This window comes from Mytilus edulis, chromosome 7 (assembly GCF_963676685.1).
Source record: "Mytilus edulis chromosome 7, xbMytEdul2.2, whole genome shotgun sequence".
NCBI classification, from domain to species: domain Eukaryota; kingdom Metazoa; phylum Mollusca; class Bivalvia; order Mytilida; family Mytilidae; genus Mytilus; species Mytilus edulis.
The window spans coordinates 58259621-58279770 of record NC_092350.1 but is presented as its reverse complement, the minus strand read 5'-3'; the positions used below and the strand labels follow the sequence as shown (position 1 = coordinate 58279770).

The following is a 20150-nucleotide window of genomic DNA, read 5'->3' as shown; positions in this document are numbered from 1 at the left end:
TCATGTTTGATTACGTTGATAAAATCCTCCAATCTTAACGAGCAATCTGCTACTTATTAGATACTGATCAGAAGTATTTTATTTTACATTCAATTGATTTTTTGTGTGTTTGGTTTTTATATTTTTTACTTGCTTTTCGAAAGAAAAAAAACGGAATTCTAACAGATTCTGAATTTTATTTGCATTTACGATACTGTAGCTGCAGACATTACTGCAGTGTATAAAGGAGATACCAATTGTGTTAAATGATAAAGATAAAAGAGGGTCGAAAGATACCAGAGAGACAGTCAAACTCATAGATAAACTCCATGGCTAAAAAAGAAAAAGACAAACAGACAAATAATAGAACACAATACACAACATAGAACACTGAAGACTGAGCAACACAAACCCTATTAAAATAAGCTTTTCGTGTATAAATGATAGTAGGTAAGTTTGGTTAAATAAATTCTTTTAATTTTAATTCAATGGTTTCAATATATTATGTTCATTGTTACAAAAAAACACATTTTTTTTTAAATATAACATGATCAGTGTTATTTATAATTAACTGTCAATATCGAATTATTGTTATGTGTTCTCTTTTTGTCTGTTTATTCTCCAGCATCTGAAAAAGATATGATAAGATGTGGTATGAATGCTAATGAGACAACTCTCCATTCTAATTTGTAAAAGTTAACCATAAAAGGTCAAAGTACGGCCTTCGACATGGAGCCTTAACTCGCACCGAACAGGAAGCTTTTAAGGTATGTATACATGAGATGTCTTGTTTTCAACAGTTGTTCTTTAGTCGAAGAAAGAAGAAAGTGTATGTTCACAAGGATATTCGCTATTCTGTTTCAAAAACTTTTAATAAATTGATGGTATACAAATAAAGGAACTAAAAAAGCAGAACAAATGAAGGACCCGTTTACTTGTTTTCGAGAAATGAGCCTTTAAAAATTTGGCGGGAAATAATTCCCTCTAGACTTTTAAACATTTAATGTTGGCAGTACTTTTCTTAAAAAACATATGAAAATATATCAAAGATTCAATTAACATTTTCAGATAGTAATTTTGAAACTATATGTCATAAAAGTAGAAAAGAAAAGTCGGGGTAAACGGTCCGTGTATATGCGTCCATTCGTGTTTCGTTATGAAATATCAAATACACAAAACAAAAACTCTTGATATTCATTAGGGTTTTTTGAAAAATCAAAAACGAAAAAAAACCTTTTCTTTTCCATTTTGGTTTTCGAAAATCAAAAATGAAAAATCGAAAACCCTTTTGATATTTTTTTTGTTATACATGTTATATTTCAAAACGAAAAACGAATGGACGCAAATATACACGGACCAGGATACAAAGAAATCTACGGCCGCCATGAATTACTCCAACTTGATTTATTTGCTTATAAGCATCTGTGCACAAACAAGTATATTGCTATTTTTTTTTTATTCTACATTGGCTAGATGTATAAGGTGAGGGTAGAGATCTCACAAAATATGTTTTATCCCTTTACATTTTGAGCCTTTTCTATACGAGGGACAAAAGATACTAAAAGGACAGTCGAACTCATACAGTCAGGAACGACTGGCTTTTGTTTGTCTTGTATATGTTTTTTTTTTATATTACTTCATCTATATGTTTTGGAGTCAAGTGTGACGTCTATTTTCACTTAACTTGAACACAATTTTATGGCCACCTCCGGGTGTATTCTCACGCTGCATTGAAGACTCATTTGTGGCCTTTGACTTTTGTCCACTCTTGGTCGGGTTGTGGTCGCCTAAACATTTTCATTTTCAATGTTATCTTGTCTAGATATCGATTTATTTCCCTCATGACGCTTTGAAAGTATCAGATATTTTGATGATCGATATTTCGAATAATGTTTACCAAGTGTAGAGACACATTTCAAATTTTGTATGAACAATACATGTGGTAAAGAATAAGACTTATACCAATTTGAAATGCTAAATCTGGAGACTTTTTTTTTTTCATCCAACATATTTCAAATATTTGTACAAGAAAAAAAAACACCTACGCGCTATGATTTTAGTTAAAAAGGTCAACAATGTTAACTTCTATACACATAATTGAATTATAGTCGCCTCTCTCTATTAAATAAAAATGATATATTTGATTGCGAATTGTAAGCTAAATATTAATTAGGAAATATATCATTGATATACTTACCACATGCACCAGTTCTGAGGAGAATATCATCAATGGCAATATCACCAATCGTTCCATCACCTCTGGTACTTATTATGGTGAACTATAAAAATAAAACAAAAATATTTCAAAATAGTATTGGCATACAAAGTCACCCCCCTTCTTTTTTTTCTTATCCTTTTTTTTTCTCACTTAAATTATTTATACTTGATAGTGTTTTGCGAACAGTACGCGAGAAAGGGCCCCAAAATGACTAGTGTAAATTTAATTCTAAGCCGAAAAACTAATGGTCTAATATTTATTAAAAAGAAGAGAAACGAGAAATACATATGAACTAGATCAATAAACAACAACCAATGAATAACAGAGTACTGAATTTAGACATGTTATAATAGTGGAAATCAAATCTAAAGGGTACAGAAGGAAACTTTTCAATTATTTCTGTAAAAATCGTATTTTAAATAAGTTGCTTATAAATAAGACGAATGTCCCAACCTAATCGGACTCATTTTTCAGTTATATTTCCTTATTGTATTCACTTGGAAAACGTGCTTTTGGATGTAGTTTTGTGTGCTGCATTGCGTAGTTTTATGCTGGACAGTGTGTACCTAGATACTTCAAATTCTAAAGATCAAGAATATTAGTACAAATTCATGAAGTTCTAGGTGCTTCTTTTACAAAGTGTCTGACGCAAAAAAAAAGGTAAGTTCATACTGTCATATGTTTCACTTTCAATAATTCGGTGTTATTTTTTTTTAACTTACGACCGGCTAATCTAGTTATTTCTAACCAAATTTACTATTGCAGCTTCATTTGGATATATGATTAATATACAATGGATACGTAATTTTTCGTCAAATCTTCGTGGATATACAGGGTGCACGGGAATCACAAATTTAAATGTTCAACAAATTACAAATTTTTCATAAGCTTGTATTCAAACAACGAACTTAAATATTCACGAAAGTTTAAGTTTTCCTTAATCCCCGAAAATTGGTACCAAAGAAAATAAATGAATCTATAGTTATACTTACAACAGGATTACAATATTGTGGAATGTTGAGAGTATCATTTATCCAATCATTGTGAGATTGGCTTAGTCCTCCTACGTATGTCCAAATAGAATCATGGGGAAATCCTTTCTCCCCAACTGCAAATGCTAATGATCCAACGTCAGGCCCCATCATGTGGTACTTGAAAGACAGACAATAAGGACATGCTGCAATAATAAAGGTTATAATCAAAATACTATCAAGAGATCTATTTTAGTTGGTATTGAGATGTCTGCTGACAAGAATGCAAGAATTATTTGGAATTTTAGTTTTCTTATTTGTCGCTTCTTTTTTGATTTTTTATTGACTGATACTACCAAAACATTGATATATTGCGATTCTTACAAATATCTTATGCAATATGAACCAACATAACGATAACCGTAATAAGTTGTAACCAAATACTGAAGAATGATACAATTGATATGTGTCATAATTCACCAGTTCAAAAAGACGTAGTTCTTCTACTTCATATTTGTGTGACGGTAAAAAAAAACTGTGAATTGTGCCAATATTGTATCGCTTTAAACTCGTTCTGACTGTTCAACAGTAAATGATATTTTCAAGAGACATTTTTTCATCATATCTATTTATTATACATATTATAGGTTATGATATGGCATTTTCAATGTAGGCCTCGGTATTAGCCCTATATTCCCATATCAAGCCAGAGGGCTTTGACCCGAGGAATGATACCAGGGCCAATATGACAAATGACATGTAATTATCAAGCTGAAAAAAAAGAAACCATTTCTCAAAATTAAAAACCAATTATTCAAAGAACAATTGAAGGTCGTTTTAGCCCTTACCTTATATTTTTTTTATGTTTGTATATAAAAATATGAAAATTTGATTTAAATGTCAGTTTTAGGATCACACGATAGCTCATTGTTAGGTGATTCTAAAAAGATATGTTTCAATTTTGTTGGAAATGAAGGATGTAATTTGGTTTTTTTTTCGGTCTAAAAAATATGATTATGGGTATAATGTTACAGTTAATTTAACACTGCTTTTAAATAATATATTGTTCTACATAATTTTACATAAAATAAGTACAAAAATAACCACATGCGGTTTACAAAAAGTGACTGTCGGATTGATTTTTCCAAGTCATATGGCTTTCGACCTAATGCAGAAATATATTTTGATATATGTTCAAAAAGATAATAAAAATAATAGGTCACCGGGCATTTTCTCAAGGTACAGGTTGTGACAAAATGACACCTAAGGTAAACCAAACCTTGACTTTCTGCCATAATTGACCAAGGAAACATGTACATATTAGTACAAAATGTGTGATAAAGACATAAAATAGGAGTTCCTTATTGTGCTTCTGAAATCCTCCCTTCGTAAATTACAGACGTAAATCGCAATTTGGTTGACATTTACGAAATATGCGTTCAACAGAGGATAGCGGATATGTTAATATTGTCGTAACTGTAATCCTATCCCTCTTTCACGAATGTGACCTTCCAACTTAGAATCGTTTCGGATTTGTAGTCACTTGAACCACATAAAGAGCAGGATCTTGTCACCCTTCCGGGGCACCGAAGAGCACTCCAAGTCTTTGTGGTTTCTTGTTGCTTAGTCTTTGTGATGTGTACTATTGTTTGTCTGGGTTTTTTTACACCATGGCGTGGCCAGTTACTTTTTAATTATTACTGGGATCCAGGAGACACAGCTGTGTAATAATACATTTCAATCCTAGTATCTATGATGAGTTTATCTATTATTACTACACAATTTGAAAATCAATTTTAACAAATAAACAAACAAAATGTTTTCGTAGTTGATTTCAAATTTGAGCAAAACGTCAACAAAAATATTTTGTAGTTGAAATTAAAATTGCACAAGAGTCAATACCGTATATAGCATTCACTTTCAATTTAGTAATATATGGCTACAAGAGTCAAAGGAACCAAAACAACACAGTTCTAACTCATACCACATGACCCAGGGTATCAGGAACGTCGAATCGCTTCAGAAAATTACAAAAATAATTATTTCTAATAATAAAAGACAGTGATTACTAACGTGTACATCTCAATTAATAAGTCACCTTATGATTGAGACGTATAAAAGAGTTAGCACTTAAAGTCAAGTATCACCAAATCAAAGTACGTCATATCCGGTTGCAAACGGAAAAGGTAAACAAAATATTCCTTTGAATTTGACAGTTGTAGGAAAATTAATCCTACACATCATTGCATTAAAAACATGTCTTGGTCATAATCATATATCTTAAGTATTTCAAACCACCATTATTTTTTTTATTTATTGATTTCTATAGAATATTTTGGATACTTAAAGTTACATGTTGCTTGTACACATATAACAAAAACAATTGACAATTAGATTGGTTAGCTTCCAGTGATAGTTTTTTTCTTATATGCAATTGAATGGTATGTGAATGTTTGTTTATAGTACTGGTTAGAATAAAACTGGACGAGTGTTTCTTTTTTTAAATCAAGAGTACATTCTGGACATTTTGTTTAAAAAGTGCAAATTCAACGAAGACTAACAGGAGAAATTCAAAGTGGTTTTACACCTAAAGACTTCAGGAAAGAAAATCTAATTTGATTAGAACGGTAAAGGATATACATTATCATGAAAATCTGCATTTTCTGAGAGGGAAAATATTGTGTATAGTATATCAGTGACATAATGCTATTTTATAGTTCTCCTTGTCGTATAACTCACATTGAGACTGTCAAACAAACCCTGACAAATCCTAACAAACCTTTGATGTTTTATATCAACTGGGATGATTTAGTTTGTTATTTCATGTCACGACATTACCTTCCCAGTGAAAAACGTTTTTTAAGATAAGTTCAATCGTATTTATTATTAATCTACAAATTAGGATCCTCTGGAAGAAACGATATTTTTTTCAGAAATCACGAAAGTTGATATCCACAAAGTAAATAACTTCAAAAATTATCGACCTTGAAAATCATGAGATTACTGTTTGGCATTCGCTCAGTTCTGACATTGCTGAAGTCATGTATACACCTTCAAGTCTGGAAGTACCTTCTTCTAGTAAGTCATTTTTTTTTGTAAACATAATTTTAAAGAACGCCATTTCTGAACAAATGAACTTATGAAGATACCTGGTAAGTTAGCAGCTGCTGTTGTGAGTATAGCTGTATCTCCATTTTCCCCATTATTGGCGTCTGTGTATAGATAATGTGTTCCCTCGGCTGCTCCTAAGGGCCCAGTTCCCGCCGTGGTTGTAATACCCTGAAACATCAAGTTTAAACTTAATCAACAGTTAGATTTCCGTTTATCGTGTTTAAGGTTTAAAACGTGAATTAAAGAGAAAAACATAGTTTACATAGTGAGGACATAGACGTTAAAAAATGATAAACCGATAAATAGACTTTTTTTTAAGTAATACCAATCCGATGACACAACAAAAGTAAAGACATCTAGATGCAATCATGTAGCTAGTTTTTTAATTTGTATATATTTTTTTTATCTAATGATATTTTTGTCTTGTGTAGATAATGCACAGATTATTTCTTTTTCAATTACGTTATAAAAGAGATAATACTAGCCGTTGTAAGTGCCTTTAATTCAAAAGAAAAAAAAATGCGAATAAACAAGGTATTAAATCATATAAGTACTAAATAAACTGACTTTAATGTGTGTTCTTCTGAAACTCGCCTAATGAAAAATGTAGACATGGATACGAAGGGCGGGCAATATAACGAAGAATTTCAAAGATTTTTTTCATTTAGAAGTGGGTGTAGCATTTGTATTCGATCATTTTATTCCGAGTGTAAGCGAGTAGAAAAATACGAATATAAATGCCAAATCCATGGTTAAATGAAAACAAATCTACGGCTGCCATGAATTATTCCGATTCAAAAGGACAATTACGGTAATTTTATCAACTGTGAAAGCCGTATTCAGATGGTTATGTTGAGCTGTTCCATTTTACCCCTGTATTTCAAATAATAATTTTCATTATTTGCGCTTAATAATTGTATTGAGTGTAACACATTCATATGAATTTTAAAATGAATCTTTATTTAGCTCCATCAACACAACAATGTTTGAAAGAATAGGCATTTAATACTAATTATGAATTCATCTGAACATATAATCGTGTATTCAGGAATCTGGGTCTGTTTGACCTGAACCACGTTCGCCCTAGAAGCTGTTCACCTACTACCTGTTCGCCCAGGGTCTATCTGCCCTTCTGATTTAATTTTTATTCACTTGTTGTCTAATTTCATAATTTTATAAAAGTATGCCAACGTTTGTAGAAATAAAATCGCCAAATATTTTTTACAAATTCATATAATCTTTTGTAACCGAAAAAAAAGTAAGGAGTTTAAAGGGGTTGTTAGTCGGAATAGTCAATTGTGTTTGTTCATGCATCTGCACTAAACATAGCTATACTTTGATTTTACTGGCTGACATAAGTAGGTCGTCTTGTTAAAAAAAGATTTTGTGTAATCGCTTTTTGAGTTTAAATACTTATTTTGATATCGTTCGATTCTCTTAACCAACTCTCCTTGTCATCTATCACTGGTCGTAAATCGACCGGTTTTTTTTTTTTGTTTTTTTTTTATAGAATGCAGAACCTGTCTTAAAACTTACAGTTTTATATGACCATACATAATCACCAAGGGTATCAAACTGAAAAACACATGAATGATCCTCAAATCCACAGCTGTAGTTTGCACTTCTACATAAATCTGTGCAAAAATAAATATAGATTAGGCATTAAAATGGACTAATTCTATTAAACTTCAAAATTAAGTCGTGGTTTTCGTTATGATAGCTTTCTCTTCACAGTTATCTTATTGTTTTGCTTTAGTTTGTCTTTTATTTATTTCGATATAATTAAAACTAATAATTTATAATTAGAAAAAACAAAAACAATTATATTTGTTATCTTTTCATGACACAAAGTAAATACATGCACAGCAACACCACAAAAAAACACAAACAAAAAACAAATGAGCTGCAGAGGTGTAACTGTAGATTAAAAAACAAAGAACGGGATGAAATCGGTCATTTGAATCATTTAAAAACCTGTCATGTAAGCAAAGTTGCACAGAGGTAGCCGTTATTAGGACGAGTTACTAAATGATTCCATTTCTGAATTTTTTTCAGATCACATAAATCAAATCGCGATGTGTTCAAATCGTTATTGTTCAAAAATTAGTTATAAAATAACGGGTTATAATCCCCAAACTTAGCAGAAATTACAAAAATAACTTCTTACAATTTAATCTCATTCTTCCAGTGTATCCTTAATGATGGCTCAATTCAATTCACAAACACGTGAACTACTCGCTTTTATTGGTGTTCTTGGAATTTTAGGACACCAACACACTATCCTACAAGTTGCTTACAATATGACATTGTTAAATTTAATTTACAGCATGATTTTTTTCCAATACATGCCTATGTTTAACTTCTGAATAGAAGGGACCAGAGCTATCGCATGTTTTCTGTGTTAACTTACTTGGACATTTATATATACAACATGGTCTTTCATTACAACATGTTCCCTTGTCTATCCATCCTTCACCAAACGCGTCATCACAAGCAACACCTTTTCTTGCACATTTACCATTTGAAGTCAGGCAATTTCTAGTGAGTCCTAAATAGTAGAGTACTTAAATACAATGTGACATTGAAAGCTCGAAACTCTGCATTATACCATAAGAAATTAACATTTTTTAGGAAATAAACTGGATTTTTGTAGTCATTATCTTTAAGTAAAATTCTTCATTGCAGTAATGACTTTAAAAAAAAAGGAACAATAGGTTCATATCGATTGAAAACAAAATCTCACTATACCGATTTTGTTTTTTAATTATAAGATGAATTCTTCATGTAAACAGCATTTTATTGTGATAAATTAATTGATTAATTGACAGAAACATTGAATTAAGTTTTTTTTACTCGAATTTGGTTGAAGAAAACATTCGTTACATCAGTTTCAGAAAAACCCATATCGAGATGCCGGTAACTAAATAAAGGCAACAGTAGTTTACCACTGTACAATAGTCATTAATTGACTAAGCAAATACAAATCCAGGTAACAAACTTAAATCGAGATAAACACATCAACTCTGAGAGGGAAAAAAAACAATAGAAACACTGAACTACAACAAATGCAAACGCCAATATACCTAGAAACGCAATATGTGATACTACTGCCATATTTCTGAAAAACCAAATGGTTGGTTACATCTGGTTTTTTGGATAGTCAAACCTCCTACTTATATCATGTTTATAATAATGTTGGCAAAATGTCCGTTAAAATGATAACCCTAGAAAAATGTATATCAATAAATAATATAATAGTACACTACAACATGTAAACCGCAGAATAACAACGGACACCTTCCGTGAATTTACGACAACCCACCAGGACACCACATACGAAATAAAAAAGCGAGTTTCACCTTCAGCTACGCGTATGTGCATTTTCCTATTGTGTCTTCAAACATCAACACTTGAAGACTTTTGTTTTGTATTCTACTTTATATGTCTCCTCAGCTTTATTGTATACAAGTCTAATGGATTAAATTAACGTGCTCTTGCACATAAATAAAATTATGTATTGCTGTGAAATCATATTCAACTTAATATGCAGGCGGGACTGGTTTTGACTTTCGCCCCAAGATATTCTAAGTAGTGAACCTGTCACAAAATTACTTTTTGGCAGACAAAACAACAGTCCATACATCTTGTTTAGTCATTTGGTAATTTATTGAGTATGGTAAAGCTCATTGTTGAAGGCTGTACAGTGACCTATAGATGTTCATGTCTGTGTCATTTGGTCTCTTGTGGAGAGTTGTCTCATTGGCAATCATATCACATATTCTTTTTTATATAGTGTATGAGTAATAACACCCACCTCTTTAATAATTAACATAAAATGTTACTTACTTCCGCAATTAGAAACACGAATTGCGCAGAAGATGGTTACAATCAAACAACAAAATTTCATCATGATACTGTAATACTAAAAGAGAAAATTTGTAAAAATGTGACAATTTGTAAACATCGATTATATATTGCTTCATATTTAGTAGCAAGTTTTGTTTAACTTGTATGCATTAGATGATAAATTTTGATTGCTAGCTTCAAGCTTCTAAAATATGCTAAAACTCAACTTCGAAGTCACTAATAAACAGCCGAACAGACGGTGCTTTTTTGTTTGTTTTTTTTTCTATAAAGGCACTTATTTATCCTTATGATGGAGTTGATTCAGATATATACACTATGTTCTAGGCTGCTCACAACAATGTTATATGTCTTTATATGTGAACTTAACTAAACTTTCAGTACGCCTTAATATTACTCATTGCTTAAAAAAAGACATTGCAATATTTATTAATTTTTGTCAAATACTTTAATGCCTGTATGTGGGTTTTTTTTTTTTTTTTTTTTCATCTCAATTTCAAATGTAATTTTGTAGGATTATTTCAGAATCAAATTTCCTGTTTTCTCTACCTACCCCTTGTTCTTTTATTTAACCCATATATTATGATATTCAAATGTGTTGTGATCAATTGATGTCGGCGGGGTGTTGTATAGCCGGCTATGCGGTATTACGTTTTCTATTTATTTAACGCCGTAAAGTTTTTCATAATTGCTAAAATCCATTCATTAAAAAAATTATGGATCGTTGTCTCGTTGTCAATCATACCATATCTCCTTTTTTATTAAAGCTAGCTCTTAACAATCAAATTACTCATTGAAAGTGTATTGGCGGGTCATTGGACACGTATTTAAACAAAATACTCAAATGAGGATTATAGCCAAGTTTGGTTAAATTTGGCAAAGTAGATGCAAAAGGAGAAGATTTTTGTGAAAGTTAACGACGGACTACGGACGGACTACGCCGCCAAGTGATGAAAAAAAAACACTTGGCCCACTGGCCCAATTGAGCATATAAAAAGATTTAGAACAGTTTTATTGTGTCAATAACCTTACGTTTGTTTACATAATGGATATTTTTGTTTTCAGTGTCTAATAAACAGCTGCGCCATGAGCGCATGATACGCCCGACGTCTTGTGTGGAAGTTTTATGCAATAATCATAAATAGTTTCAGAGAAAGTTTTAAGCAATAACCATATATTGTTTTTGAGACACGGCGGGACATGTGAAACCCCCAACCCTGTTTTTTTTTCTTTTTTTTTTTTACAAAAAACTAAATATCACTTAAATAAAATTTTGAATCAAAACCAAAAAGTATACAGATCTTTAGATACATATAACAAAGAAGTGTGTAAAGTTTTAAGCAATAATCATAAATTATTTTTGAGATACGGCGCGACATGTAAAAAAAACCTCCCCTGTTTAACAAAATACTCAATAACTCCAAAATAAAGTTTTGAATCATCACCAAAAAGTATACAGATCTTTAGATTAATAAAACAAAGAAGTGTGTACAGTTTTAAGCAATAATTATAAATTGTTTTTGAGATATGGCACAACATGTAAAAAAAAAACCCTCCCCCTTTTTTACAAAATACTCAATAACTCGAAAATGAAATTTTGAATCATCACCAAAAAGTAAACAGATTTTCAGATTAATATAACAAAGACATGTGTAAAGTTTTAAGCAATAATCATAAATCGTTTTTGAGATATGGTGCGACATGTAAAAAAACCCTCCCCCTTTTTTACAAAATACTCAATAACTCAAAAATAAAATTTTGAATCATCACCAAAAAGTATACAGATATTAAGATTAATATAACTAAGAAGTGTTTAAAGTTTTAAGCCATAATCAAGAATTGTTTTTGAGATACGGTGCGACATGTAAACAAAAACACACCCCTGTGCCGTAACTCAAAAAGTTTTAATCTTATTTTCACCGAAAAGTATACAGATCATTTGACCATCATAAGAAACAACTATGTTAAGTTTCATGAAATTTGGATAAGTCGTTCTCAAGTTACGGTGCTACATGTTTACGCCGGACAGACAGACAGACGGACGGACGGACGGACACCGGACATTTGTATAACCATAATACGTCCCGTCAAAATTTTGACGGGCGTATAAAAATCTGAACAAACAACAAAAGCTGACAATTTCAGATCAGACGGATTTTCGTTTCTAAGAAAATAAATGAACACTTACCGCAATCTGTAATAGTAGACCTAATGATAACAAGATAACTTGTTTAAAGGAAGTGGCTACTTAAATAGCAGATGCAATTAAAGTATCTAATCGAAGAATGCTGTAGGTGTGAAACAATAATTAGTGACATATGTTGTTTATCTTTGTTGAATTTTGCTGAATAGGCAAAAATTGGTTTGGGCGTGCAACATCTGTATTCTTATGCAAATCATTTTCACATCTTCAAATATATTTCACCTCAGCCAATTTTTACCTGTACGTGTAGTCTTTCAAACCAGAAAGACAATTTTAAAGTATGTACTTTTTTTAAATTCACAAAATGTGAATAAAATTGTACCAAATTTTACGTTTTAGATACAAGTCTTGTATTACAACTCCAGTTTCCGGTGCATGTCAAAACATGGAGATAAATAAATAGAATTTTGTTCTGGACTCATTTTTTTCTGTTTGATTAAAAGGTAATGCTAAATTGAAACATATATAAAGATTAAAAAACAAACTTGCATCTTTTGGGGGATATCAATCAAGGGAAGTGGAACGGTATCAAAATTACTGGAAGTGGTGCGGTCTAGTGAAAACAGAAAACAGAAACAAAAAAAAATGTTTTGACCTCAGGGTTACGTATCTTTTCAATCTTCGTGGCTTGACCATCTTTTTATCAATTAAATCACAATTACACAGTATTACATACATGATATGAACATGATTTTTTTCTGTAGCATTTTTTATTTTTTTATCTTCAAAGATCAGCTGTTTTGCATGTAAGCTTACGAAGCTGTTTACAAGACTGCAACCAGCATAGGATAATTTTTTTCATATGTTCACTGCAAAGAAGTACCTCATGTAGACTTTTCTGTCCCAAGATTGACAAAACATGATGATTTAAGGAGTTTTAAAGAAGAAAAAAATCATTAGGTATCAAGTTAAGCTGACAAAATTGAAATCTGCAATCTTAAGTGTCGTTGATTAATAAACGTAATACTCTCTACGTTAGTTGATTTGTTGATTGATTGGTAATCAACGCCACTTTCTGCCCTATTTAGTTTTTTCGTGGCTGTCAACCATCGACATGCGGTATGAAAACTGACAATCCTAGTCAATTAAGATGGGAGTCCAGAGCAGCTGGCACGTGAAGGATTTAATTTTACTCTTGAAAGGCTATTGATGCAATAGTTTCACTACCTAGACCACTAAGCAAACTATGACTTCTACATTGTTAAATAAGATTAGACTAAGTTGATTCTAGTTATGATATCGCATATATCAATGCAATGGTATATTTATTGTTATGTTTGGCCCATTGTGAAATCCTAAATGTGTTATACACTGGTATTTATGTAAACTTTACAATATACATATTCAGGAATCGACGAAATTACTGTCGTCCTTGACCTTTGTTAGTAAATTGTTTTAATTCGGTCAATTGCTACAGTGTCGGGATGAAATTTGAATCAGTGGAATCGATCTATATATAACAAACCTATACTGTGGATTCATTTATTTGATTCATAATTTGGAAAACTTGCATTTTCGTGGATATTTGATTTCGTGGTTTTTTAAAAGTCTGCATTTAATCATACAGTAAATTTGCAAATCGTCGAACATTTAAATTCGTAGTTTCAATGTACCAACAAAATCCACGAAAATTGGTTACAAACGAATACAATGAATTTACAGTATTCTAAAAGCTTATCAATAACTAAAGGTCACACTTTTTATTATTCTTTAATTTTTTATGTTTGATAGTGTTTCTTTAATATAAATTTTTAAACGCATTATATAACACAATTTGTTATACCCCTTTTATATTTGTTTGTAAAAAAAAGTGTTGTCCTTTTGAAGATATAGTGCATATACCAAAGAATTCTAAAGCAGTGGTCTTTCCGTTCTTTGTTTATACCATACGTTGTTCTTACATTCATAGAGATATGATTTATAGATGTTGTGATAATCCTTTAACTATATTTAGTCATCAATTCAATACAAATAATTTTGCATGGTAAAGATATAGAAATAGTTTCAAGACACTTTGATCTTTCTATCATTTCATTTATATATCAGTTTGTCCTGGTAGCTATTTAAAGTTTTTGTTTTTGTTATATTTGTTATTTAAGGCTTATTAAAGTACTCAAGAATATTGACTAGATATGCAACATTGATTTGTAACATACTTTGTTTTTCTTCGTTTATAAAATTGATTATATCAAACTATGCACTTCTTGATGTTGCATTTGTAATATCGGAAATATTTAATAACATCATCATTATGATTTAATCAGCAAAAATTTATATGTTTATTTTAATGAGGGGGTTGAGATCGCACAAAACATATTTAATCCGGCCGCATATGTGCGACTTTTCCAAGTAAGGAGCCTCTGGCCTTTGTTAGTCTTGAATTTTTTTTTATCATTTTGGTTCATTTATATGCTTTGGAGTTTAGTATGACGTCCATATTCACTAACTTTTTTTGTTTAGGGGCTAGCTGAAGCCCGCCGACGGAAGCGGAATTGTCTATCTGTGTTGAAGACCTATTTGTTCTTATTTTTATATAAAGTGAAAATATTTAATTTCCTGTTTAGTCTAGAGTAAAATATGAAAATATTAAATGTGTAATAAACCGGTGTTTCCCTAAATTTTACATTACAGAGAACGGTCACAGTTACTGTCTTCTATGGATTCTGTGAATAAGCGGATATATTTTTATTCGTGACATTAATATATTTGTTAGTCGAAATGTTTTTGTTATCAGTTGAATTTTATTTAAAATTGATTTTACATTACCACTCAGCAAAGTTCACACTTTATACCTTTTTGTTCATTCTTCATATATAATAGCTTTTCTTCAAACGTAGTAGTTTATACATTTTTTTTAATACATTTGTACTTCTTTACTTGCTTATGACAAAGTTATCTGTGGATGATACAATTTATGGACCGCAGATTTCTGATCCTGTGATCTTTCCTTTATTCAGTAATATGATATGTTGTCCGTACATACATAGAACATGCTGTTTATCGAAGCTATGGTTATTCTTTTAACATTTCTAATTCTAAATATAAATATATTTACCTGATATAGATAAAAGAGTGTGGTTTTCTTAAACTGTGAACTTTCCTTTATTCATTAATATTATATGTGTTCCTTAGATTGCAGATAAGGGATGTTATCAACAGAAGTTGTGTATGTTGAGATAATTCTTTTATAACATGTTTAATGATTATATTATTTTTGTTTTGCCTGGTAAAGATATATCATAGTAAGGTTTAAAGATACTGTGCTCTTTCTTTTATTCATGAATATACTATTTTGTCCCGCCATTGCAGATATGACATATGGTTTGTAACCATTCTTTTGATATGTTTCGACGCCTGTTATAGCTGCATGAATCTGCAGTATGGGTTTCGCTCATTGTTGACGTCTGTACAATGACTTATTGTTGTTAATTTCTATGTAATTTGGTCTCTTGTTGAGTGTTGTCAAATTGGCTATTATATCACATCTTCTTATTTTAATATTGATCATTATTACAACTACATTTGCCTGTTATAGATGTTGTCTTTCGTTTATAGAAACTGTGTTCTTTCATTAATTTGGTAGTATATCATTTTGTAATGATACTTGTATAAAAGTATTTTTTCGTTGTATTTGCAAGGTAAGGCTAATTAAAATACTCGAATCATGAGTTATGCAACATTGATTTGTAACATACTTTGTTTTTCTTCGTTTATCAAATTGATTATGCATATTATGTACTTTTTGATGTTGCATTTGTAATATCTCGAATATCTTAATTTATAACATAATCATTATGATTTTATCAGCAACATTTTACATGTCTGTTTTATAGAGGGGATTGAGATCTCACAAAACATATTTAACCCGACCGTATTTTTTCGACTATTCCAAGTAAGGAGCATCTGGCCTTTGTTAATCTTGAAAGTTTTTTTTTATCATTTTGGTTCATTTATATGTTTTGGAGTTTAGTACGACGTCCATTTAAAACTAACTAGTACATATTTTTTGTTAAAGAGCCAGCTTAGGCCCTCCGACGGAAGCAGAATTGTCTATCTGTGTTGAAGACCTATTTGTTATCATTTATATATATAGTGCTGATATTTATTTTCCTGTTTAGTCTAGCTTCAAATATGAAAATATTAAGTGTGTAATAAAGTGGTGTTTATCTAAATTTAACATTACAGAGAATGGACACAGTTACTGTCGATCATGAATTGTGTGAAAAAGCGGGTACATTTTTATTCGTGACATTGGTACATTTTTTTGTCGAAATGTATTTGTAATCAGCTAAATTTCATTTACAATTGTTTTTGCATTACCAATCACCATAGGTCACACTTTATATATTTTGTTTTCATTCTTCATATACAATAGCTTACCTTCAAGTTAGTATATGTAGTACAGGTAGTTCACACATTTTTTTAATACTTCTTTACTTGCTTATGACAAAATTGTCTGTCGATGATACAATTTATGGACCACAGATTTCTGATCGTGTGATCTTTCCTTTATTCAGTAATATGATATGTTGTCCGTACATACATATAAGATGTTTTTTTATCTAAGATAGGATTATTCTTTTAACATTTCTTATCCTAAATATAATTATATTTACCCGATAAAGATAAAGAGTATGGTTTTCTTAAAAAGTTATCTTTCCTTTATTAATTGGTATAATATGTGTTTCTTACATTGCAGATAGGGATGTCATCAACAGAAGTTGTGCATGTTGAGATCATTCTTTTATAACATGTTTAATGATTGATATATTTTTGTTTTGCCTGGTAAAGATATATAATAGAAAGGTTTAAAGAACTGTGATTTTTCCTTTATTGATGAATAGACTATTTTGTTCTGCCATTGCAGATATGACATACGGTTTGTAACCCATCTTTTGATATCTTTTACGCCTGTAATAGCTGCATTAATATGCGGTAAGGGTTTTGCTCATTGTTGACGGCCGTACGCTGACTTGTAGTTGTTAACTTCTATGTAATTTGGTCTCTAGTTGAGTGTTGTCAAATTGGCTATTATACCACATCTTCTTATTTTTATATTGATCATTATTATAAATGTTTTTGCTTGAAATTGATGTTGGGTATCGTTTACAGAAACTGTGTTCTTTCATTAATTTGGTAGTATATCATTTTGTTATGATATTTCTTATAAAAGTATTTTTTCGTTGTATTTGCAAGTTAAGGCTAATTAAATTACTTAAATCACGAGTTTTGCAACAATGATTTGTAACAGACTTTGTTTTTCTTTGTTTATCAAATTGATTATGCAAATTATGTACATCTGGATGTTGCACTTGTTACATCTCGAATATCTTATTCAAACTTTATTAATTACTTCTTCATCAACATAATCATTGCGTGATTTTATCAGCAAATTTTTACATGTTTCTTTTAAAGAGTAAATATAATGTATATGTAAAGTATAATGATATATTTTTCTTTGTAGTCAAGAATGAAATGTGAAAATCTTAAAACGTATGTCCAAGTAGATCGTCATACAATTTTAATACTCCTTTGTTTGATTATGAAATAAAATGTCGGTTGATGATACAAGGTATGAACAACAAATTTCTGAACCTGTGATCCTTTTTATAATTGGTAATATTATATGTTGTCCTTACATTCATTGGACATGTAGTTTATAGAAGTTGCGATCATATTTTTCACGAGTTTAACTATTGATATAAACATTTAAGCCTGCTATAGACATAAAGTATGTTTACAGAAACTATGACCGTTCCTTTATTCATTAATATAACATTTTGTCCAGACGAAGATATGTATAAGGTTTACAGGACTTGGGACTATTTTCTAACCTGTTTAATCATCAAAACAAATAGTTTTGTCTGGTAAATATATAGGAAGTGGTTTACAGAAACTGTAATCTTTCTTTTATTTATTAATACGTCATTTGGTCTTGATATTTGTAATACTCGCAATTTAAAGTGCTTTAATGATACTGACAAGGTATGCAACCATGATTTGTTACAGACTTTGTTTTTCTTCGTTAATCGAATGATTGTGCAAATTATTTGCATCTTGATGTTGTTACATCTTGTTTATTTTATCCACACTATCTTAATTGACTTCATCATCGGAATTTCACAGGTCTCTTTCAAATCACAGAAAATATTTATACATATACATTTCAATGCTATACATTTTCTCTGAGGTCAAATATTAAAATGGTTAGTGTATAATAAATTGGTATGTCTCTTAGTTTTACCTGTTTACATTACAGAAGTCGGTTTCACAAAATAAAACATACGACTAAGATTGATCTTAAGTCATGAACAATTCAGTATAATTACAACCGATCTTAGTCCATTTTTTTTTTTTTGAAACCGACTCATAGTATTTTCACAGTTCTCTTTTACTTTTTTCATATGCCCCAGTAGTACCTGTTTTGTTTGCATATTTTGGCGTTAATATTGATTCACTTATAGGGTCTTTGCATCGGAACTATAGTCGCCGTCAGCTGAAATTCGTAGCGGTTATCGGTAAAAATAATCTAAACTATCAATCGCGTTTACTCGAGATATAGTTTTTTACATTCCATTCATAAATCGCATTTAGAAAAACCAGTACTGACCTACCTTTTAAGTGATCGCACTGTAATAATCCTGACCTTCACATTTCCTAGAATGTTTTCCATTGTAATTACGCCATCTTTGTTTCTATGAGGATCCTTTATTTACATAAGCAGCTGATAAGCATTCGTCACTTCCGGAGGCGGAGCATAATGATGTGATCAACATTTCTCGCGTATTTTCATGTAAACAATAACACATGTAATGTAATCGACAAGACAACTTCAATGTCACCCGCAATTCAACAGAATGACGTTTTACACGGAGTATCAATGAAAAAATGTACGGTAAGTAGAATTATAACTTCTGTAGGTTAATGAAATAAAAAAAAATAATTAAAAGAATGAATATCATCACGAGTATTAAAACATACAAACGATGCAATGTTTTAATTACCCAAAGGCTAATTAATTTGTTCAAGTTCTGTATCTGTAGTGTGGTACGTGTAGAATCCTGTTTAGGCTTTTATACACGGTTGAATATAAAGGTGAAAATTTATTTAATTCATTATTTTCTGTCTGTGTGTGTGTGTTTTATACGGTTGATTATTGTGTGCAAAATCTTGAGAAAAAAAGATCATCTTATAAAAATTTGAAAAACAAACTTTGTATCATGTGAGCTGTTCAGCAGTATCACAACTTGATGCAAGCTTTAGGGGAGTGTTAAAACTTGTTTACAAGTTGGGAACAACCACCCAATGTAATGACTCTCCCTTTTTATGCCCTTAACATGTAAGGAATACATTTCTTGTGATTATTTTTTGTTTATGAAAACCACTTTGGTAGATATGAGCAAATATTTATATAACTTGAAAAAACTTTTCCCTAAGAACTAAATCCATATACATCTACCTGGTATATTTTTTATCAAAAACATGTCAAAGAATTTTGCAATATTCATGGACTTGTATATCTTTTTATATACATGTACTATTTAAAAAAATTGGACCCTCTATTAGAAAGATTGTTCCAAATATAATGAATTTTCCCGTTTTTAAGTTAAAAAATCTGGATCAAGTTATTCATTATTTTTTTTTAAATCTACAACAGTAAATTGGTCACCTGTCTGAGACAGTCCCTCTATAAAGGGATATCCCTAATTTAGAGGGTTGCTCCTAACATCTTTCAGGATTTTTATTAAATTTTGGCAGGTCTAGACATTTTGCCACTAGCCGTATGCCAGAGACTAGTGATAAT

At 30.7% G+C, this 20150-nt stretch overlaps 1 protein-coding gene across 1 annotated transcript in view; it reads right to left on the bottom strand.

Moving 5' to 3' along the window:
• Positions 1-434: 434 nt before the first annotated feature.
• Positions 435-20150, bottom strand: part of LOC139481878 (MAM domain-containing glycosylphosphatidylinositol anchor protein 1-like) — a 111841-nt gene continuing 92125 nt past the window's right edge. Inside the window, exons 2-8 of the mRNA XM_071265395.1 lie at positions 10126-10201; positions 8690-8827; positions 7816-7913; positions 6318-6447; positions 3190-3374; positions 2177-2258; positions 435-607 (exon numbers count right to left, since the gene is read on the bottom strand). Of these exons, the coding sequence (XP_071121496.1) occupies positions 594-607; positions 2177-2258; positions 3190-3374; positions 6318-6447; positions 7816-7913; positions 8690-8827; positions 10126-10189 (711 nt within the window). The 5' untranslated portion in view covers positions 10190-10201 and the 3' untranslated portion in view covers positions 435-593. The remainder of the gene's footprint in view (positions 608-2176; positions 2259-3189; positions 3375-6317; positions 6448-7815; positions 7914-8689; positions 8828-10125; positions 10202-20150) is intronic.